This window comes from Amblyomma maculatum, chromosome 4 (assembly GCF_055883805.1).
Source record: "Amblyomma maculatum isolate TAMU_Amacu chromosome 4, ASM5588380v1, whole genome shotgun sequence".
Lineage (NCBI taxonomy): Eukaryota > Metazoa > Arthropoda > Arachnida > Ixodida > Ixodidae > Amblyomma > Amblyomma maculatum.
This window is the reverse complement of record NC_139347.1, coordinates 100,890,790-100,913,404: the sequence shown is the minus strand read 5'-3', so window position 1 is coordinate 100,913,404 and position 22,615 is coordinate 100,890,790. Positions and strand designations below refer to the sequence as shown.

The following is a 22,615-nucleotide window of genomic DNA, read 5'->3' as shown; positions in this document are numbered from 1 at the left end:
ATTGTACCTGACGGGCTCTGTCCATGGCCGGGCTTTGCGGCTAGTTGGGTGGTGGGTTCCAGAGCTAAACGAAAGAAAAGGGAAGTGGAGGGCACAGTGTTAGTGGGCTATGCACGAGAGGCTTTGGAGGCAAGGGGGAGGGGGGGGGGGGTTGTGCCGGACGCGATTAAAGGATCGCCGCTTCGCGGCTTATAACTCATGCGCGCGTCCCTCGCAACGCAACCCACGCCATTCGAGAGCCGCTGACCGCCGTCCCATTGTGTCTGAGCGACGGTCCGGAGCTGTGGGAAAATCAACGCCATCTCTCCGTTGAAAAGGCCGAGGGGGAGGGGCCTCTCCGCTTTCCAAAAAGGGGCAGCCAGCCTCCTGTTGTTGTTGGGTGGAGGCATAGAGGAGGCTATGGTGGAGGTCAGCGGCGGCGCTGTCTCTTTTGCGCCGAGCCGGTCCGAGGGGTCAAGCGATGCTCACGGCTGGGATCCGGGAGGTGCCTTTTGAACTCCAAAGCGGGCCAGCAGTGACGACGGCAGTGGCGACGGACGGTGCGGCGGAACCGACGGTGTTGAGTTACGCGATGTAATACAAAAAGTGGTTACAGAACTTTTTATATTTCCCGCTGATATATATGTAGAAAGTAAGCGTAGGATGGCCGGGTGTGTCGTGCTAGTCTGGGACAGTCTCGAGCGATTCACATGGCACCGCTCCACTGTGTATCGAAGACGCGCCATACGGGTCAAGGATGACATGCCTGAGAACGTACAAATACGCCATTTTAAATACGCTGCCAGTTAAGCATTGAAGCTGTTCGAAGTGGAAAATAGGAAGCTCTGAAGTAGGATTGGGTGACATTTTTTGGTGTCTGCTTTCCACTGTCAAAAGCGCGCAGTGATATTTCTGCGCCATCGGACAGCATCGGACTTTTTATATCTCTTGCAAGGTAGCACATATCTGCATTTTTTTTGGTATGTGCTGTATATTCTGGAGCCATGTGCGCCGCCGCGATGGCTTGTTAATCCCTAGGTCGCGGACTTGATCCACTGCAGTCTGCGGCGGACGCGTTTTGATGGAGGCGAACACATCCGTGTGCTGTGCGATGACGTTAAAGAACCCTGAGTGTCCTAAACTGCCCTCCGCTACTAGACTCATGTGTTGCTGCGGGTCGTTACCTCAAAATACGAAACCCTCGAGCCACACACTCTTGAGCTCATGGCTGTTTTTAAATCATAAACATATCATGGACATGACGTGCCATCTTTCGTCTACCAACAGAGCGATCAGTGGCTGCGAGAAAGGAGTTGCTTGCGTTGATTACAGCCCACAAACGTGGTATGCGTTCTAACTCCCGGCCCCATCGCAGTGGATTCCCAAGAGTAGGGGCATTGGAAGAACCTGCGGGACAGCAAGCTGACAATCCTCTTCCGGCAGGCTTAGGAAGTTGATAGTCACACAAACTTCACCACTGGAAACGAACTTTTCACTTTTTCCCAGGACCTTTCGCTACCGCAGCAAGTGGAGTGATCCCCATTGAGACTAAGATACCTCGATGCGCTATGTAAGGTTGACGTTAGCACCGTTCGCTGCAGTGGTGGAGCTGGTATCCAGTACACTCATTGGCAAGCACACATCTACGCCTTTGCTCTAAGTCGTGTCGAAATATGTTTTGAAATCGCGATGCCTTCCCCTGTACTTGATAGGAAATTGACCAATGGTTGCTCAGTATTCTGCAGTGACAGGAATGAGGACTAGCAGATGAAATAAGCCGAGAAATGGACCGAAAACAGCGTGTTTCAGGTTCCCCTTTCACTGAGGATGGACGTGGTGCTTAATTATTGACGGGGAATTTTTCGAACCATGTGCATACTGGCGGGTGTACATGTTATCTGCAAGGCCCTGTCTGAACCGCAGCTAAAGATGTATACCATCTTTAAGAGTACCCAGAGCGCCCTTACCGTTTCTCACGGTGTCAAGGAGACTTCGTCCAGGAGTACAGCCGTCGAAAGCTGGGGGCACAGCGTTGCGCTGCGGCCGTCAGCCCGCTTTTTCTGCAGTCACGGTAGTCTGGTTACGTTTGGAAAACGCGGTACCTGCATGCCCAGCAATTACACGAAGAAACCGGGCATGATGCAACTAGTTTCGGCTCGGCCGGCTAAAACAAGTTCGCGTCGTTATCGATAGAAGCGACAGGCACGACGAGTGCATCTTGCTGCGTGTCGTCGACACCCAGCCTTTCCTTCACGCGCGCGGTGGCCCCGCACGCGCTCTCGGATGTCGTGGATGCCGTGGGACGCGTCTTCGACTCCGCGTTGGCCTAAAAGGATTTCGCGATGTGCCGCCTCGCTAATCGGCGCTACAGGGACAAGCCTGGAATGTGCCTTTCATAAGCCTTCCGTATCTGTATGCAGCGCCCGTCCGGTTTTGCGACGGACGATGCGATTGTGTATACGCTGGCCTCCTGCTGGACGGACATGTCTCTGGCGCCTCTGGACACGCCAGCGCGTGTTGTAAGCTCGCGCCTCCGAACCCATCTCGACGTTGTGCGGCCTGCGCGCACGTCTCCGGAGACGGGTGCGACCGCTTTTATCGTACTCAGTAGCTTTTTAAGTTCTTAGTGCTGGTATCGAGGCACCCTACTTAGTGCTAGCAAACGGCTCCCCCTACAGCTGTGACGAAATTAGAGAGAGAAAAGAGCTGCGCGGAAAAGAGAAAAAGTGCAGAGCCCTTGTGAGAGTAAGCGTGAGGAGGGTAAAACGAAAAGGCTAACTTAGTGCCACAGACAAAGTAACCGGTTGGTGTGGTAAGTTGACTGCAGCAAGCTTGCGCTAACTCAACCCTTGTGGAGGCCGTAAAATTGATTGATTTATAAGAATTTAGATCCAAATACCTGACGTTTATTCTCACTTCCAGCCAAGGTCGAGTATTCGAGAGTTTCGAAAATTCAGTTTCTGGCCTTTTTTTTTTTCTTGTTGCATGAGGAAAAAATGCAAAATCAGTGCAGAAAAAAACCTGCGAGACGTGCTCGTTAGGTGTACGACGTACACGTGCCACCGTGTTTAAAACAAAAGAAATTCCGCGCCTTCTCTACACCGACGCTTTTTACGCGCTATGAACTGCACCGCACAGATCACAACGAAACTGTTTGACAGTAAACTTTTGACGAAAGCTGTACATGTCGACGTGCATCAAAGTTTGGGAAAAAATTCCCAAACTTTGATGTCCTTTACATAATGTGCTTCCACTGTTCTAGCGAGAGGGACCAACAGAACCTGGCGGCATTAGGAAGTTTTAGAACCCCACCTGTCATCTATCGAGTAAGGCAATAAGGTAATAGAGGGTCGCGAGTGCGCATGCTCAGAGTGATTACTACAAAACCTTCCCATTCATCGCAGCCTTCTGCGCGCGCGCATTGTCACCCCACAGTTACCCTGTTACAAAGCTCGCTATTATAAGGACTCCAATCTCTCCTTCCATATCTTGCTAATAATGAGAAAGTACGAATTGGTCCAAAACACGTTTGCGATTCGCGGTGTCCGAATTCAGTAGACACAGTAGGTGAACGAAAAAATGACGATTTGGTGCAGTTATAGGACAAATGTGAACTAGATGCGCTATAGCGGTTCGGCTTACATTTCAATTTACGGTCGTGCATATATACTCATCACATTCGTAATCTGCTGCACAATATGAAATAACACCGGGCATAGCTGGGATTACAGCGTGTATGACAAGAGGTGATCTTTTGAGGGCTGCTGCTCCAGACCGGGAGACTGCAGCGTGGCGATGAGAAGCGTTGCCCTTGGATCTAGACCAGGGCAAGTATAGCCTTCCCACTACGTCTGAATTCGATTTCGCCTACCGCTTTTACAGAGCGGGCCTTTGCACGGAGCCGAGCGTTCGTACCGTCGTCTGAATCTCGAAGGCTATTCAGGCATCATCCGGCCCTGGAAGTCATAGATGGCCGAGTGCCCGGGCGCGTTCCGGGCACTCGGCTATCTTCTGGCTCTTCTATATGGCCATTTTGCTTATCTGGACGGTGCAAGTAGACGAGGGTGAAATGGTGCTGTAGTGTTGCTTTCGCAGCAGAATTGTTGAGCAATAGAACATAGGAAGCTGGGAATAAAATGGGGAAAAAAGCAACGGAAAGGCTTGACGGGCATGCGATGCGCCCTAGACCCGTGAAATCTGCCGAGAGTCGGCTATGGTGCTCTGCAGTATTTTTTTATTGCGAAAGCAATACTACTACCATTTTCAGCCCTTCGCGTAACCGCGTTTGACCTTTAATGACCCCAGATGGCTGTGACGTCATACCAGCTGCGAGAGATGGGCTACCAAGTCGAGTCGTCGCGTGGCGGCGGTCGGTAGTCACGAGATGTCACTGTGACGTCATACCATCTGCGAAAGATGGGCTACCAAGTCGAGTCGTCGGGTGGCGGCGGTCGGTAGGCACGGCGCGTCGCGGATGAAATGATGACGTCGCTGTGACGTCATACCAGCTGAGTGAGATGGGCTACCAAGTCGAGTCGTCAGGTGGCGGCAGTTAGGCACGGCGCGTTGCAGCTGGAGCCGCGCTGCTACCGAGTGGAGGCGCTGCTGTCACCTCTTCTCTCGCAGTTGAGAGGAGGAGGAGGAAAACGATGGGTATATAAATGCTCGCGCTTGCTCAGCTGAGGCACTGTGCCTCGCCAGACGCTGGTGCAGGTGGGTCACCGCTGCTTGCGGCGGGGGCTGGCCTGGCACCGAATTTTTATCTGTTGTAGGCCGTCATTGCACACGCCACCGCTGGTGGTGGACGACGGCTGTTGTTGCGGCGCGCGCCTTTCTTTCCCTCTTGCTTTTCTTTCTTCTCTATATTCTCTTCTATCTGCACGAGGCAGCGAGGCAGCTAGACGAGCGCGTCGCGCTTCTCTTTAATCATCCACAACCGCTGACGATTCCGAATGAAATGTAATGGACGCTTTGAACAGTGAAGACTCTTTGTCGACGTGTTATTAGCCATGCTATTATTGCTTTCGCAACCTACCGGGCTTAACTAAAGCTAAGCCCCAGCTAATTTTTTTAGTTCGCTTGCGTTAATTTATTTAGAAGAAAAAAAAATGAAACTTTTTAGGTATTGGTCTGGGGGAAAAATTGCCAATGCAAAAGTTGTAGATCGGGCTCGAAAAACGGCTAGCTACATTATTTCCTTCAATCCGCGATTTCCGTAGCTTTATTTATTGGCCTTCGAAGAAAGCCCGCGAAATACATAAACAATCACGTGATAGGGCAGCAATTTCAGCGGTACCAGACAACCTATTAGTAGGGGAGGTGGTGAAGGGTGACTGCTCCTGGCCCTAATGGGGCTGGGACATGTAGGTCACCGCCGCTTGCGGCTAGCCTACCACTGAATTTTTATCTGTTGTAGGCCGTCATTGCACCCGCCACCGCTTCGGTTGTGGACGACGGCTGTTGCGGCGTGCGTCTTCCTCTCCCTCTTCTTTTTCTTTCTTTACTTTCTCTCTTCTGTCCGCACGAGGCAGCGGAGGGCCCCGCCGGGGTGGCGCAGTGGTAAGACGCCCGACTACTGTGCCGGAGTACCCGGGTTCGAACCCGACCTCGGCGGCTGCGTTTCGATGGAGGCGAAACGAAGAGGCGTCCGTGTGCTGTGCGATGTCAGCGCACGTTAAAGATCCCCAGGTGGTCGAAATTACTCCTTAGCCCTCCACTACGGCTCCTCTTTCTCTCTTTCCACTTTCGCTCCCATCTTCCTCCCTTCCCTTACGGCGCGGTTGCGTTTCGATGGAGGCGAAACGAAGAGGCGTCGTGTTCTGTGCGATGTCAGCGCACGTTAAAGATCCCCAGGTGGTCGAAATTACTCCGTAGCCCTCCACTACGGCTCCTCTTTCTCTCTTTCCACTTTCACTCCCATCTTCCTCCCTTCCCTTACGGCGCGGTTGCGGTGTCCACAGAAAAACTAGTGAGACAGTTATCGCGCCTTTCCCTTCCTATAAATAAATCAGTTTTTAAAATCAGTTGCGGTGTCCACAGAAAACAAGTGACAGTTACCGTGCCTTTCCCTTCCTATAAATAAATCAGGAGGCAGCGGAGGTGGCTCAGCTACAGAGCCAGCAGCAGGCCCGTGCATTTTCTTTTCCTTCTTCCTACATGCCACAACAACAACAGACAACCGATCAAGTAACGAAGTCCTCTTTTCTCTGTAACGCTGGTATATATATATATCTTTCGGCATTTTTTTTTTAAGCCGTACGCGTACGGTTTTCGATGGTGGCGAAAAGGAAGGTATCCGTATGCTGGTCGATGTCAGCGCACGTTAAAGAATCCTAGGTGGTCGAAATTTCCGCAGCCCTCCACTACGGCGTCTTTCATATAGCCTGAGACGCTTTGAGACGTTGTACCCTATAAACCAACCAAGTCAACTTTTTCTAAGTGGTATACTGTCAATACAGCTGTTGTAGCAGCGTCAACCGAAGGTGTCCAATCTCGCATTTCTTTCAATTACGCTCCCTATTCCTTCCGCTCGGCTCCTTGGTCAATTTTTTTTTTTTCTCGCCTCGTTGCTTTCTCGCGGAGAGCACCGCGAGCAGCCGCGGCTAGGCGTGTGTGCCGCAGTTTTCCTTGCCACAGCATACAGACACCGGACGGATCCTCGCGAGTACATCACTACCGCTGAGCCCCGAAGCGCGGCCGACTGACCGTGAAAGCGAAGTGGCGCCAGGGGCACATAAACGGTCGGAGCAGAGCGCGCGCTTGTCCATCCGAAACGTACGGAGGCCACGCCGAAGTGCACAGCGGGTAGCCGCCGATAAGCGCGCTAATGACCACCACTTTTCTCCCCAAGCACTTCGAGGCAAAAAGTGGAGAGCCGTTTGAATGCGCGCGCGTGAGCAGTCATGACGTGGACCGGCCGTACGGTCGTTCACGGTGCGCGCCCAAGGACTTTACTCGGGGACCGCACTTCCTTGCGGCACAATTCCATCAGCAGAGGATGAGCGACGCCGAAACTGCGAAAGCACGACCGACTCTAGACTTCGAGCACAGCATGACATTCAACCAGCAGAATGGTCGACTTGACTGTCGCGGAATAAGGTGGCACGATTCAGCCTTCCCGCGCGCCGGCGCGCATGAAAGAGCACTTTTTCCATTCGAGACTTCATACAGATCTAACGCTCTGCTAGTCATACGCGATGTTTTCTCATCAAGAAGTGCCACATGCACGTATGTCGCCTAACCGAACGTTACAGTGCCCCAAAGGGAGCTGCAACGCCTGCATATAGCACTATATCATCGTATTAGCCGCGTTCACTGCTACTGCGAATACCCACCAATTTTTTTTTTCTCGCTGCTGTGCAACTCAATCTGCTCCTTTTCCACCAGCGTAATTACAGACCACCTAGTTATAGTGCTCTAGAATACCTAGTGCAATACATCGATAGGGCATATGTCCATGATCAGCAAAGAAAAAAAAAAAATACGCACGCGTTCGCCAGTTATCTTCGAGCCCTTTAGCAATCTGTCCCCTCAGGCTGTTCGAAAAAAAGAAAAAACTTTTAGAGCTCTATGTGCACCGGCCATTGTCTGTTCGAAATGTATGCGCATAGGATCAAAACTAATCACGAATAGCAGGGACGTCTCTAAGAACGACAATCAGACGTCTGACCACTGACGCGCCGCGTACGCAAGTGTGTACTGAGCGTAGCAGTCGTGCTGTTGTGCGCACTGTTGTGCGCCGACATGTTAGGGCGTCAGCTCCAGGAACGGCCCAGATAATACATCATGCAAGCTACAGAAACTAACAGCGCATACCACGACTTGCGGGCGTCCGTCGGTCTCGAACACGGTGCGGGGATGGGAGCGCGCGGCGCCTCCTGTCTAAACTTGAACGGGGGGCGGGGGTTGCGGCGTGCAGCTCGTCTGCCGATCCTCTCCTTTGATTAACGGTTCCGATAATCGAAGGCGGCGCGCTAAAAAGGTGCCGACGACCATGGCCCAGTCACGCCCGCGGAGCTACAGGTCGCCGCGCGCCGCTTCGAACACGAGCGCGGCCTGTTCCGGGTACGCGCGGGACCCATCACCTCCGGAGGGAGATGGGCACAACAGTTACAAGGCCCGAAAAATTTAAAAGTAGTAGTGCGCTGTCTGAAATGAGTTTCTGAACGCTGCAAAGATGTCCCAAGGCGAGCAGTAGATTAATTAGTACTAGTAATGACTTGGAACACGCCAGTCGCTTCCTTCACGAGGCAACAGAAGACCGGACGCGGTAAAAAAGTGACATATATCTGGGTGTAAATAGCAAGCGTAATGCTTTTAGCGGTAGTAGTAGTATATGTGGTAATTCATTGTTAGATATCAAAAAGGAAGGAAAATATGTTTGTCACCCCGGTATTTGCTATCCGAAGCGCTTGAACTGGGGCGGCTGAAATATACGGATAGTGAGGATCGGTAGAGAAAATCAGTGGTGAGCGACAGGGAGAAAGGACAGGGTAGGTAAAAATAAAAAAAAAAGTATATACGCTATGGTACAATATACAGTAGGGTGCTTGAGGCTCGCCCGCAAATGTCTTAGGTCACTAGATTTTAGTGCGAATGCACTATTTCAACAGGTCTAACCAAGCCTTCAGGATGTGCGTGGTTTGACCTTGAGTGTGACCTTGCCAAACCAAGCAGCAACAGCTCACCTGTAGTCAAGCGCCATGCTATAGTACTCTTCTATAGCACTATAGCCATGCTGAGGCGTGCATCGCGGGCCCAAAAGAGACTGCAAAAAGGGAGGTGTTGAATAGGTGTGTCGACGTCATGCCTCGGGACAGGGTCATTATCTGATTAGCCGGACAACAGGATTGTCTCGCTCGTGTAGCACGGTCAGTGACTCCGCCCCAACGCGATGTGACTGGCATCTTGCTGCGCGTTGAATAGTTGCCCATAGGCGCACCGCGCGAATAACGGGAGAGAAGACGCCATAAACGAAATCGAAACTTAAAAAAAAGCTACAGCGAATTAAACCGTGCGTTCGTACGTCCAACTCAGTTTAACTTTAGTTGAAGCCCTGGTACTTTTTTTTTTTTTTTTTTTACAGTATATGTACGACAGCGCGTTCACTTGCTGTATAAGCGCAAAGTGCGACCACCGCGCAGGTGTGCTGCAGGTTAATTTGAGCGACACTGTATTGGTCGCCAGTGGAAGAGCAAGTTGTACGGATTGTCCCTGCTCGATGCTCACACGAATGCTAATGTAGATTGTAGAAAGTCCACAGAATCAGCGCCGCCACTCTCCGTCGCGAGGAGTTCTGCTCTGTGTTGCGTGTTTAGTATCGTGTGCGTGTGTGTCTATGCTACGTCTTTCTGTTGCCTTCTCGCAGCCTGCATTTCTGACCATGCTGGTGGCCCGCTGCGCGGACAAGAGCATGACATGGTCCATTATACGTGTATATGAATTTTGGATCCAACCATGGCCAAGGCCAATTTTCTGGTGACTTGGGCCAACGTTCAAGGCCCAAATGTCATGTCCACCATGGTCATGGTTGCAGGTAGTGGTATATATATTGACTCATAGGTGGACATGGTACACCACACCATTTTGGTTTCACTCTGACACTCTGTTGCATAGCATGCTAGGCTCACAAGGTTGAATCAAGGTCAGGCTTCCGAAATCACCCGGCTTTGGCAGCTTCAGTCCTGAAGTAGATCCTTCGCTCAAAAAGAAATTTACTTCTATCACTGTCGCGCCCCGTGTTTTCTTGCCACCAGTAATTGTAGCTATATATGTGCCGACCCTCATATCGCACCCTTATCTTCGCAGCTGTCAGGATGCGCTGTGCTGGGAGTGGGCATCTGGACGCTGGTGGCCAAGCGGCACCACCTGAGTCTGCTGACGACGGCCACCTATGCGTCTACGGCCTACATGCTGGTCCTGGCCGGCGCCCTAGTCATACTCGTCACGGCACTCGGCTGCGTGGCCGTCTGCCGCCTGCACCGGTGCTTCCTCCTGGCGGTGAGTGCGCGCACTGCTCTCACTACGGTACCCTCACTGAGACACGGCCGGACTCGAGGGAGAGCGCAGAGCGCGCTGTGACTGAGGACAACTCCATCCATCCAATATGCTATGTTGTTGAGGCCAAACCGTGGACGCGAAAAGTGAATCCGCGATGGTTCAGGTGTCCATAGAAGAAGCTTGACAGATCTGCGCCTTTCCTGTAACCTAATTACTAATGCGAAAACATTAGGTCATGTTAAATTAATGATAATTAGTGATGATGTAAATACTAATGCTAATAATTTGATACTTAATGATAGTGGTAAATAAAAATAAAATATAAAACAATGAAATTAAAAATATAATAAAATAGAAATAAGCACATTACAACGTAGAAACAAAATTACAAAAATATTGTGGCAGCACTAGTGTTTTACTTTTCCTTATGCAGTTTCTGCAGTGACCTCTAACTTTTGCTTGCATTAATTTATATTCTGGTTCTTTTTGGGTATGTTAACATTTCTCTAAAAACAGAACTCATGAAGCGAACTTGAATTTAAAATTTTTTTTTGCCATCAACTCAAATTCGCGACGTTTACATTAAAGAGGACTGGTTGTTGGTGGCGTTCGCATGTCGTTCCCTCTGGCCTTTTAAGAGCGTAAGCTCTTACTTCTCTTGTTTCGCAATTTTCTGTCAGTTTGTCCAAGGCTCAAAATTTCTCTATGTCCGAAGCAGTGTTCATCCAGTGTTCATCATGGTGATGTGCCACCTTAGCAATCCAAGATGTGGACAAGATGACATCCACTCTAAGGTTCGAGGTTCGGACCGGTGCTAAATGCTTCGTTGGGTGAATGCACACAAAACTGCCAAAAGGAAAGACGCATGTATCTGTCACTTTTCGGTGGACATCTGAACTGGGCCATCAGGGGAGTGAGGTGGGAGCCAAAGAACAAAGAGAGAAAGAGGTGCCATAGTGGAGGGCTCAGAAATAATTTCGACCAGATGGGGATCTTTAACATGCAGGCCATATACGAGCTTACTACGATTCATCATCATCATCATCAGCCTAACTATACCCACTGCAGGGCGAAGGCCTCTCCCATATTTCTCCACTTAACCCGGTCCTGTGCTAGCTGCATCCACTTGACCCCTGCGAACTTCTTAACCTCATCCGCCCACCTAACTTTCTGCCACCCCCTGCTACGCTTTCCTTCCCTTGGAAAGCATAGCAGGGGGCGGCACGATTGAAGGTTGGCAAAGCCGGCTATACACTTTGCCATGTGATCGTCTGCTGGTGAATAACTGCATGGTCTAAAGACGGCCAACATATTTCTCCATGCTGAGAGCCATGCTATAGACTCTCGAGCTCAGCCTGAGAAAATTTGCAGCTTGAGGATCACTGGGCTTGTTCCTCTAACCTACCAAAGCATTCATAATACATTGGCAAGTAATTGATTACTTGTCATAAATTATTTTCTGGTAATTTTCTAATTCACTGAGTACTTTAAACAGTAACACCAATTCAAAATTTTTTCCCTCTAATCAATTACTGGTAAACCGTTACTTTATTCTTAAAAACAGTGTCAACAGTGGTACGGCTTTGAGAACTTGAACATGGTGGCAAACACTGGCAAACACTGGCAAACACTTAAACCGCTTCACAGTGCCAAGTGAGCACTAAAGCTTTGTCTATCTTTTTAAAAATTTCACATTCTTTCTTTTGCGCATTGCAAAATGTTTCCAACAGTCTCTTGCGTTCTATGATCAATATGTCATCATAAACAGTGCTGTGCTTCTTGGTGCTGACATATGTGCTTAATGAGCATCTTTAGGTGTAAGCACACTACATTAGAATTGCCCAGTGAATTCTTCCTCCAGGCAAGTTTGTATTCAGAAAGCAAACAAAATTTATCCATAAGAAACTGTTGTTGACCAGGCTTCAATATTATTGCCTTCAGGATATGAATCATTTTTTTTAGATTTTTAGAGTTAGTGAAGTTGGTTCACAGCGTAAGCACGTTGAACTGTTTTAGTCTCTGCAGCTTGGAGATCTGCTCGCAGCTGTTTCCTGCAAAACTGACATTACAATTCACTCTAATCCCCAGAAATACATGTCTTTTTCATTGCCTTTCTAATGTGTCAGAAGCATGCAGAAACAAATATATTTAATGCGGGTGGGGATTGGTTAGGCACGCGCTTCTCATGGAGTGCCATATCACGTGCTGAGCTAAAATTTTGTGCCATGAACTGTCTGTGCCTTTTATTGGCTAAGCAAAAGTTGGAAGGAAAACAGTGAAATAGTAATCGACTATACTAGTCTGCAACTGTTCCGTTATTTTACTGAAGATTTACTTCCGGACTAAATTCTAGTACACTTCAGACGAATTGTAATAGCAATTGGTTATTTAATCTTGGAAATGTGGCCTGCTGATTTAATGAGCCGATGTGCTTTGTACAGGTAGAAGGGAAGTATTCACATTGCCTGCATGCATTGCCAGCAATTGAGTCAGCACTGTCACATTGTGGTAATGGCTCGTAGCGGCCATCTCAAAATGCACTAAATCTGTGGCAACGGGGTTAAAGGTGGTTCACTACTTGTGCGTGGCAGAAAAACTTGCACAAATGAAAAGTGGTCTGGCTGACAGTAGTACTTCTAACATGAAACAGCTTGGAATTGTGAAATACTAGCTTGCTCAAGCATTGTAAGCATGTAATTCCAACTAAGAATGCAAAAAAAAAAAAAAAAAACAACAACTTTCATCACCATGAAACTCTTCTCCATTCCTGACATCATTCTTCATGAATGCTGTGCGCCATACCATCATCTATAAGAGAAAATCAGTAGACAAGTGCTCCTCGGAACTTGCACTGTTGGTGTGTTGCTAAACTTTTTCTAAAGTCTGACAATTTGCTTCAGGTAATTTGTACTTTGCACTACAAACACTTTTTGTGGAAAATGTTGACTGTGTGTTGCAGTACTATTCGGAGCACTTTTTGTAGTTTTCAATGCAGTCATAGAAAATTGATGGTTGAAAAACTGAATTCTTGGCCGAATATAGTAATTTTCTGCTAAGCATGTCTTATTAGAAGCTTATACAGCTAAGAGCCGGCATCCTGCAAAACTTGTAGCATGACATTAATCATGATGATAACTGTTTTTTGCGCTTTTGATTTCTATCGGAAATACTCTGCTGAGCACCAGAAATAATTCATTGCACAACCTAAGACCAGGAGCAGACTCGATGGCTTGCAAGTTCGACTTCATTCTTCTGAAATGGTCTCTGGAGTATACCACATGTGAATGCTAACTAGTAGAAATGTATCGTTATATTGTGGTGCTTCAGTGGTGGATACAGAGTACCGCTGTCATATTATAGTTGTATACAAGCATGGAAATAAAATTATAGCCTCAGCATATGTACTATCATTTCTACCTCAATGCGACTTTCCCATTCACTTTGCAGTACACTTTCCTGCTGCTGCTGATTTTCCTGATGGAAGCTGTCGCCGGCATTATTGCTTACGTGTATGAAGAACAGGTAAATAAGTCCCCATTCAATGCCATTGTTGTAACACAAACATTGAAATGCTCTGTCAAAGTATGCAGGCCACTTTGTGGGATGTGATAGCATTGATCAGACCAGGCTTTTCACTTAAAATGCTACAGAGAGTGAAGAAACTAGACGCTCTCTATAGCTTTAAGGCCGCAGGCGATGTTTCGAGTCCTTCGCATCAAAGCCTTGCGAACATTGAAGTCATCTTTCAAGATTTAGCTGATGGTTAATCTGCACCGGTTCTAAGAGAAAAAAAATATGTGTACATAAATACTCTACAATATAAAACATTGTGCTTTCCATTTTGTGTTGGCATTTGAATCGTTAACATTTTTCAAGTACTTAATTTTTGCCTGTTCTATGCTATGTATCCTGCTTTCCTTATAGTCCATGTGGTTATTTAAAATTTGCATTTATGCCATATTCTGCAATGAGCGATTAAAGTTGTCTTTTGTACTTTCTAAAAATTTTTACATACCCCAACAATTTTGTGATGCCTCATAAGTTAGGCCATTGATTATTTACAAAGAAACAGCGGTAAATAAATAACATACCATTGTATTTTTAACATCATTGCAGCTCTTCTGAGCTCAGATGCATATAAATATAAACCTGTAGTTCAGGAACAGTAGTACCCAAATACTTTTCATCATTTTCCTAATTTAAACTCAATGGGCTTCGTAGTGGTGTGAAAGACTAGGCAAAACGTTTTAGCAGCGAGAAAATGAATATCGCCTGTGTACGCACTGCACCTTGGCCTTGAGCTTGGCCTTGATGTTAGCATTGCACCTATTAGTACTTATGGTAGAAAATTGATTTCAGGTATGGCACGAACTTGCCGACGGGCTGAACACAACCTTCATTGAGAGCTATGGCACTGATGCAAGCAGGACAGAAGCAATCAATGACCTGCAGCGCACTGTACGTATATTTGCAGCATTTGGTGATCAAGCGCTGCCTTACTCACGTTTTTGTTTTTTTTAAGAATGAGAAGTGCAGAAAGCTATACAGGTGATAAGATCTAGTAAATATCCAACTGTCTGTTAATATAATCACTGTTTGCATGCTTTCAATTTATTTTATTGGAGTAAGCTGTGGTGGCAGTAGCAGCTGACAAATGCTGGGTCACAAGTGAAGCAAGCAGCGCTAAAAAAATCTCTGCACCAAAGGGCGTAAATACATAAAATGTATGGTCAGTTCAGGCGCAAACAAAAAAATGTTTTTTAGAAGGAAGCATCTAGAAAGTATCACAACATAGAGTAGGTGTGAAAAAGAAGGAAATAAATGTTGTCATTGGTTTGAGAAATTCTTATGGAGCGGAGCTACCTTTTTTTTACTCCATTAATGTTGTATAACACAAGTTGATGCAAACCATGCTTCACAACAGAGTGAGGCACTGTAACATTGAAGGCCTTCTGAGTGCAGTTATTAATGCATGAACGTTAATACCCAATTTCATAAAACATTTCTTAGTGGTGTGAACTGTGTAACATTGAAGGCCTTCTGAGTGCAGTTATTAACGCATGAGCGTTAATACCCAATTTCATCAAACATTTCTTAGTGGTGTCAACTGTTCAAAATCTGGAGGTGTTAATTGGCAGGTGGCATGGTCAAGCACCGATTGGTCGGCAAATTATGTGACATCAAGAGATCGCACGACACGGCCGATTTGATAGGCGCTGCTGATTCAGGTTTCTCTTTCGAGATTGTAAGGCGGGACAGGAATTGAACCCTCCTGGATCCTTGCACCCAGAGTCAGACCTAGGCCATGTAGGCATGTTCGTATAGCATGGCTAGAAGGTGCTTTATACCTTCGTCAGGTGGCCTTTCACTTAATATGATGGCTTAACAACTTGCAGATGATGAGTATGTATGAGATAACAGAAGCACAAATTAAAGGATTAGTGGTTAATGTAGATGAACCAAGACCCACAATGGCAGTTGCAGACAGGAACCATAAATGCTACTGGGTCACACGCCTAAAGGCACAGCTTTAGAGGCACAAAGGCCTGTCAAAATGCAAAGGATCTGTGTCAGTCTAGCAGAACACGCGCGTAAACCTTGCCTTCAATGACCAAGGCGCAGCAGTGATGTTAGATATATTAATGTACACTTCTCTAACTACCAGGCTTCTTTACATCGACAACGGCATAATTACGCAACGTGCTGTAGAAAAACAGTGCTCACGAACAGGCCGCACAAATCTCGTTGATTGCAAGTGAATTTTTTAAATCCAGTATGCAGGATGCCTTTGGTTGTGTGATATGTTTTCAACTCGTGGAAAATTTTATTGGCAGCCATGACAGTGCTGCGACACTGCTTACTACAAAACAGGAAAATCTATTTGCTTATAAGATCTAATGGATTCTTTTGCCTAGCATTGTCTAGGCAAAAGAAGCTTTTGCACTTCTATCTGTTACCTCTAGAGTGCAAAATGAGCAAAATGATTCAGGCTGTACAGTTTAAACATCGGTTAAATTAGGATGCAATGAATATTGTTCAAAATATTTTTCTACAGTTTTTTCACTTCACTTGTTGCATTTCTGCATATTCCTCACTATAAAGAAAATAGCACACAGCTGTAAGCAATTACAAATGCAAGTGGTAGCATTTGAAAACTATGCTCTCGGGGAAAGTGCCTGCTGCTAAACATTTAGGTGTGAAGCCAAGGTGAAAATTTATTTCCCCTTTTTCAGTTCAAGTGCTGTGGTGCCAATGGCTTTGAAGACTGGAAGCACAGTGTTTGGCGCCGCAAGAAGCCCCCCACCAAAAACGAAGTTCCAGATTCCTGCTGCAAGACCTTGCGCAAGGACTGCGGAACACTGGCCCACCCTTCAAACATTTACTATGACGTGAGCACCCAGCAACTCTCCCGTCTTATCATGTTATGCTGAGTGGCATTCAGATATTCCCCTCCATTGCATTGCAGAGCACTTTTTACATCAGCTGCCGAATTTGCCATTGCGCTTACTATGATGTGAAATGAAGGTTTTAGTTGCTCACGCAAAACTCTCACATTTACTGTCCGCAGATGTTTACGCTGTTTCGATTACTGCAACTAAAATGTCTTCAGATCTCGCAGTCTGTTAGAAGCTGATGAAATGTTTTCAGTGCTCCTTTCATATCATGCGCTACAAATACCAATTAGTTATGAAGTATACTAAACAAAAAACTTGCTAGGTCACAGAAAAGCTTGATCTGTCATAGTAGGTACTTACAAAGTCACAATTTCTCAATCAATGAAATATCTACAGGGTTAATGATTTTTTCCAGTACTAAGTGAAAACAACAGCACACTCAGAGCAAGGCTACACCAGAGGAACTGGCATTCTATCGGAAGTTCAGACTTGTGATTTGCTTGTATTGGCAGAAACACAAATTTAAGAAAGCCAAAAAACCAGAGCTGTTGTGTATTCAGTGCTCGTGCATCTATTGGTTAAATGCTAACAGAGTAGGCCTATGGCTGTATTTTCACTGCCAATCTTGTTCTTTGCAGGGATGCATCAACGCACTTCATGATCAAATTCGGGAGCATTTAATCATCATAGGTGCTGTCGGACTCGGAATATGCCTTGTCCAGGTAAGTTCACAAGTTCACAACTTCAACATTCTCAAGTTTGGTGAGGTAACTATCAAAAAGAGGAAATTTTTTTTAAACAGCAGTACTGCAAAATTATGAAGCCGTTAGCACCATCGAATTAGCAAACTCTGGCTACTGTAATTGATGGAAATTATATCTCCCCCCCTCCCACCACATTTTCATTTTCTTTTACACCTGGGCTGCACGCAGAACGAAGAATTTCATCTTATTCCGTTGGCACGTATTACTACATTAGAGCATTAATGTATAATGTCTAAAGTTGCTTTATTATTTCACAACACGATGAAAGCAGAACGGCATATGTTAAGCTTTGAACAGATCTTTAAGAGGGTGGGCACAAAAAATTTTTGTAGGCTCTTTCTCTGCTTCAAACATTGTGTAATTGCTCTAGGAAGCGTGACATATGCTGTAGAAGAGCAGCAGCCTTGGTCACATGGATTCCGAAAATTTAAGCATTGTCTGTTGGGTCGTGTAATCTTGCATACACCCTGTGCCTACTTGTGTCTTTTGAAATGCCGGCAATTGAGTCAGTGTGATTATGTGCTGAAAAAGCCATGACAACGTTCTCAAACCATGGCTTAGCCTGACCTCAGCCAGTGTGTTCAGCTTTGCCACAGTAGGATGATAGCAATTCTTGGTGGATGTCTGTGTTGGTGGTTCGTAAGCCTTGTCATATTTCGGTGGCATGATGCCTCACTGTCCCCAATGGCCAAGATTCGTTGCCTCCTTCACTTTGCCCTGCATTCAGCCACGCCGTGAGACAGCTGTTTTCGACACTGTTCACTTTTTGCTTCTGCTTATTTAGCAGACTATGCGCATATTGATGAATGCTTCAAGATGATACCATGGGATTCAGTATTTGCTGCACAAAACTGTAATCCCCAGGAATACACCGGTGATGATGACTAGATTGAGTTACTTGCACCTTAACGTACTTTGCTCGCATAGCTGCATGTGTAATGTCCGGAACTTCGCATTCATTTGGCATGGAATGCAAACTGCCTTCTGCTTAGGTTAGACAACCTTCTATATTTATATACAGCGTAGTAAACTCTGCAAGAAGTGCCTAATTAATGCAAGCGTCAGTGTGGGAGCACTTGAAGTCATAGTTGTTGCACTGGTTGCACATTTACTTGTTTATGCAACAAACCACACTTGGTCAAACCAATCGTGTAGAAATGGAAATTGAGCAATTGTAAAAAATGGTTCATCGGACTAACGTCATGTCTTTGCATTTGATGCACACGTCTGCCACGCAACTTCATCTTTAAGAAAGAAGATAAACCAGTATGGAAAGGTGCGGAGATGAGGTCACGATAAACCACATTTTACTGTGATGTTAAAAACTAAAAGAACTAAGGATTTTATGTAGTTTAACGCCGAGCAGACATTGTTCCATCTCACATTGCTCCTAGGAGAGAATCCTTTTAATTTCTTAAAATGAAATGGTTTTAAACAAGCTATGATATCCTAACATTTTTTCCAAAAAGAAGACACAATACATCTCGCGTCTGGCACTGGATAGCCTCAGTTACTTGTGCGCCATAAAATCCAGCACAATCTTAGCGCAGTGTGACAACTCTGCAAAAAGTGATGATGAATGAGAGTCCTCGCCTGGAGAATGCTTGAAAGCCTGGTTGTGAACAGAGCAATGCTTGTCTCACTAATTGTATATCTGCTTTCTCCAATTTCATCAATATATTTGATCTTAAAGTGCTTTACCTAGAGGAAAATGTGTGACATGGCACCAATTTTCAAGGACCAAGCTTGTCCGATTTTCCATCAAGAATTGCTTTTGGAAAGCAGGCTTTGTTTGGAAAGCTGGTGATGCGAAGTTTCACGAAGCTGCCATCGGTCTAACGATGGCGGTGCTGTGTTGAGATTTGAAGAATTCTTGCGTGTCAACAATGCATTCGCAAAAAATGAAGATTTCACCCATGAGGTGATCATCTCAGCTGCACTGACAGCGATGACGAACAAAAACATATGCAAAAGAGCAATTACAAATGATAGTCTGCCCCATAATTTTTTCCAAAGGTTCCCCTCTTTGATGTCAGTCCTTGAATACTCCTGATGGTCATAAAACCCCCGTTGAGGTCTGGTTGGGGGACGAAAGCGATTGAGAGGGGCACTTTTACTGATGGAGGGCCCACGAGTGATTAGCTGCACCCTAAATTCTTGCTTTCATGCCCTTGTCCTGTTTTAGTCTCCGTGCAGATTTCTCATGCTTATAATAGTAGTACTGTAGCAGTATTGAAAGGTGTGGTGCGCTCATTAACACCGAACATACAAATGACTGCAGAGCAGTGTGAGTAAAGGCAAATATCATGTTAGTAGACAGCACTCACTGGATTCGTACTGCGCTTGGATTGCTCGCCTTATTGCTCGTGTGGTCGCGGGACCTAAACACAGGTTCAAGAGTACTTCGCTTCATAATGAAGCACGCCGAACACTCTCTGACGTGGAATTTTACTGGGGTGCTTAACGAGTGTCTAAGCGCCTGAGACTGTAGCCGATGTACACGCAAGAATGTCGCACTGCTTGCTGCTGTGCGCGGCTTTCAGGTGTTGACCTTTAGGAAGCAGAGTGCATTTGATCTCGACAGCGATACTTACAAAGCCAAGAGCATTTTCATTCATTCATCTTTTGAGTTTATTATCGTGCATTTTAGCGGGCATAGTTTTGCCATTTTGCGAGCATGGTTCCACTATGTTTTTGAAATGAAAATGGTACGATGCGGTGTCGCTAATTTCTCTGACCCCGATTTGAATAACACCGTTCTGAATTTCGACGTCCTTAGGTATGCATTTACAGCACTGTACCATAATCTTTATCATAGTAACGTAAATTCAAGCACACAAGCTGTCAAAGTTTTGCCTCCGTTGGCTGGGCATTTAGCATACTCTCAAGGTTTTTATTTTTATCTGAGTGAAGAAGTGTAGGCGACGTTTGAGAAAGAGAGAAATATGGCGCCAGTGCATGGAGATGGCTGAGGACATGATTTTTCCATCGTTTAACACCGTGGGAGCTCTTTAAATATTTATGAAACAGCTGTAGGTTTCATGGCGAAAAAAATTTGTACCACAAAAAAAGCACAGACACGAGCGTGAGGAACAAACGAGACAAGACAGGTGCTACAGCATTTCAGATGTTGTAAAGGCCTCCTGCAGAAAAAAAAGATGCAAGAAAGAAGGGAATCAAGAGAAGAAAAAGATAAGTACTCGGAATTCCGTATCTCCACAAGGTTTCCCACAACCTCAAGAAAATAGGCAGCCGTTACAAGGTTAACATAGTTTTTTCAGCACCATGCAAGATATCAAGAATTTGCCCAACGATGATAAGAAGAAAGCGATGTGCAAAATCATGTCTTCGTTGTCTCTGCTTGAGATTGAAATGGCATTTTTGTGGAACTGCTATTAGGCTTCATGCCACGAGCGTTTTTTTGTATTTAAGAGTCAAACCTTTTCAAGTAAAATTCAGCTGGAAGTAGCAGCCGTCCTGTCTTGTTTGTTCCTTATGCTTGTGTCTACTTTTCTTTTGAGCTGCCAATTTGATCACTATGGATAGCAATCAACTAGCCCAAGCCACTGTGCTTTTACAGGCTTCACCTTGGACAGCCTTTCAATGACACAACTTTCCCATTCACTACGAGCTTGTCACACTGAACATGCCCGTGGCGCCGAAACTTTTCTTGATGCACATTTGGGAAGCGGGATCAGGGGTCACCAACTTCTTTTTGGCGAATGGCGCGTCTCTGCTTCTGTCTTAATTCGACCTCAAGCGGGAAACAAAAAAGGCGACACCTTTATGTCATCGCTCTGGTAGCCGTAGCAGCAGCCCTTCAAATAACAAGGTGACAGCATCATTAACAGAACGCAATGGCATCACGAAGGCAAAACGAAAACACTACAAGTGCACCTCTCAATGCATAATTCTTCACACAGACGGCTGCCCACTCAGCCACCTGCAAAAAGATAAAAAAGATGCCCCTCAATTGACGCCAGCGCTGCCCTGCAGCCACTATAGGGAGCGTACCGAGCTCTCCCATAGAGTGATTGAGTATGATCATAAGGCAGTATTGCAGGACTCTGGCAGAATTTAGGCGTCCTGTACACAGACGTGAATGAAATATGCCATGAAGCCTTCAAAGTTGGCGCTGACACGAATTTTTTTCTTCAAAGAAATGAACACTATAAGTTACTTCCCATCCTTGAATGCTCCAATGTTTGTGCTTGTCCTCTTTTTTTTTTTTTTTTTTTGCATAACCCGGTTACAATGATATTTCTTGGGTACTTCAATATTGTGATAAGTAGGTTCAACAGTACTGCCATTCCGAGCACCACCTATGACAATCATTGCTTCGGGACCATAGCAACTGATGTCATTGAGCCTCCACGTTTTTTTTTTTTTTTTTTTTTTTTTCAGGTTTTTGGCATGATATTCTCCTGCTGTCTGTACCTGCGGTTACGGGACTACAGGAGACACCCCCAGTACTACTGATGCTGCTCCCTGGAGACTGAAACAGTGTGCTGACTGAGAAAATGAAGTCTGCAATATACCAAAGGCAGTGCCCTTAAAAAGGAGGAATAGCGAATGCTCGCCTTTGTTCTGTACATAGCCTGAAGCAAAGCTATGTAGGTTATTATTTATTTGGTACGCTATATACCAGGAAAAGAATCTCGGTGTGTCATTTCGTGCTCGTCTGTAAATAGTTGTGTGTCTCGCAAGTGTACCAAATGGAATGTGTAATTTAGTGCAATTAAAAAGTGCGCGAAGCTTTTTAAAAGTCAAGGTTGTGCTGTGCCAATATCAGTGGATGACGCAATAGCACAGTGTGAGATGGCTGAAGTTGTGCACTGTCTGTCTGCTTGCCTTCGTAAGACTGACTGTGCACAGAAGTATGAAAAGTGCTTTGTGGTGTGACACCTTATTTATAGGATTTTCAGCGTTTTGTGCAGACTATGGCTTTTGGTTGTAAATAAATTGACTGTGTCTATGCCCGTCAAACTGTAGTTTGCAGTTCATGGTGTCTGTGTTTATTATTCGTCTCATGATGCAATACTTTCCATATCAAAGCAAAAGTAGGTATGCGTTGTAAAGTAGGCAGTTTTTGGTACTTTGTGTTCAGAATATGAAATAGTGGAGAAACTCATTAACAGCTTTTGATGACAGATGTACGAGGACTGGTGCAACCAGTGGCTCAAGAGACTTAACTCTGATAAATGCAAGCGCCTGTTTTTACCCCAAACGTAACCCCACTTTCTTTCAATTACTTAATCTTGGGTGTTGCAGTAGAATTGGCCAATTCTAAGTGCTCGTGCGTAACCTTGAGCAAAGGTCTAAACTTGAATGTGCATGTCACAAGAATCCATCATCATCATCTAACAACCCTTTGCTTCCTAAAACAGCACTTGTGTCATGCTCTGCCAAATGTAAAACTTCTTGCATGCATGTCCCTGGTGTGAACAAAACAAGAATATGCATTCCCCGTCTGTAGCC

At 45.8% G+C, this 22,615-nt stretch overlaps 1 protein-coding gene across 5 annotated transcripts in view; it reads left to right on the top strand.

Annotated features, from left to right (window-relative positions):
* Window positions 1-22,123, top strand: part of LOC146191858 (CD151 antigen-like) — a 134,702-nt gene extending 112,579 nt beyond the window's left edge. For all 5 annotated transcript variants that reach the window (XM_084602304.1, XM_084602303.1, XM_084602306.1 and 2 more), the window contains 6 exons: window positions 9,787-9,978; window positions 13,426-13,500; window positions 14,338-14,436; window positions 16,212-16,367; window positions 17,012-17,095; window positions 21,542-22,123. In XM_084602304.1, coding sequence (XP_084458430.1) covers window positions 9,787-9,978; window positions 13,426-13,500; window positions 14,338-14,436; window positions 16,212-16,367; window positions 17,012-17,095; window positions 21,542-21,616 — 681 coding nt within the window. In that variant the 3' untranslated portion in view covers window positions 21,617-22,123. The remainder of the gene's footprint in view (window positions 1-9,786; window positions 9,979-13,425; window positions 13,501-14,337; window positions 14,437-16,211; window positions 16,368-17,011; window positions 17,096-21,541) is intronic.
* Window positions 22,124-22,615: the final 492 nt, after the last annotated feature.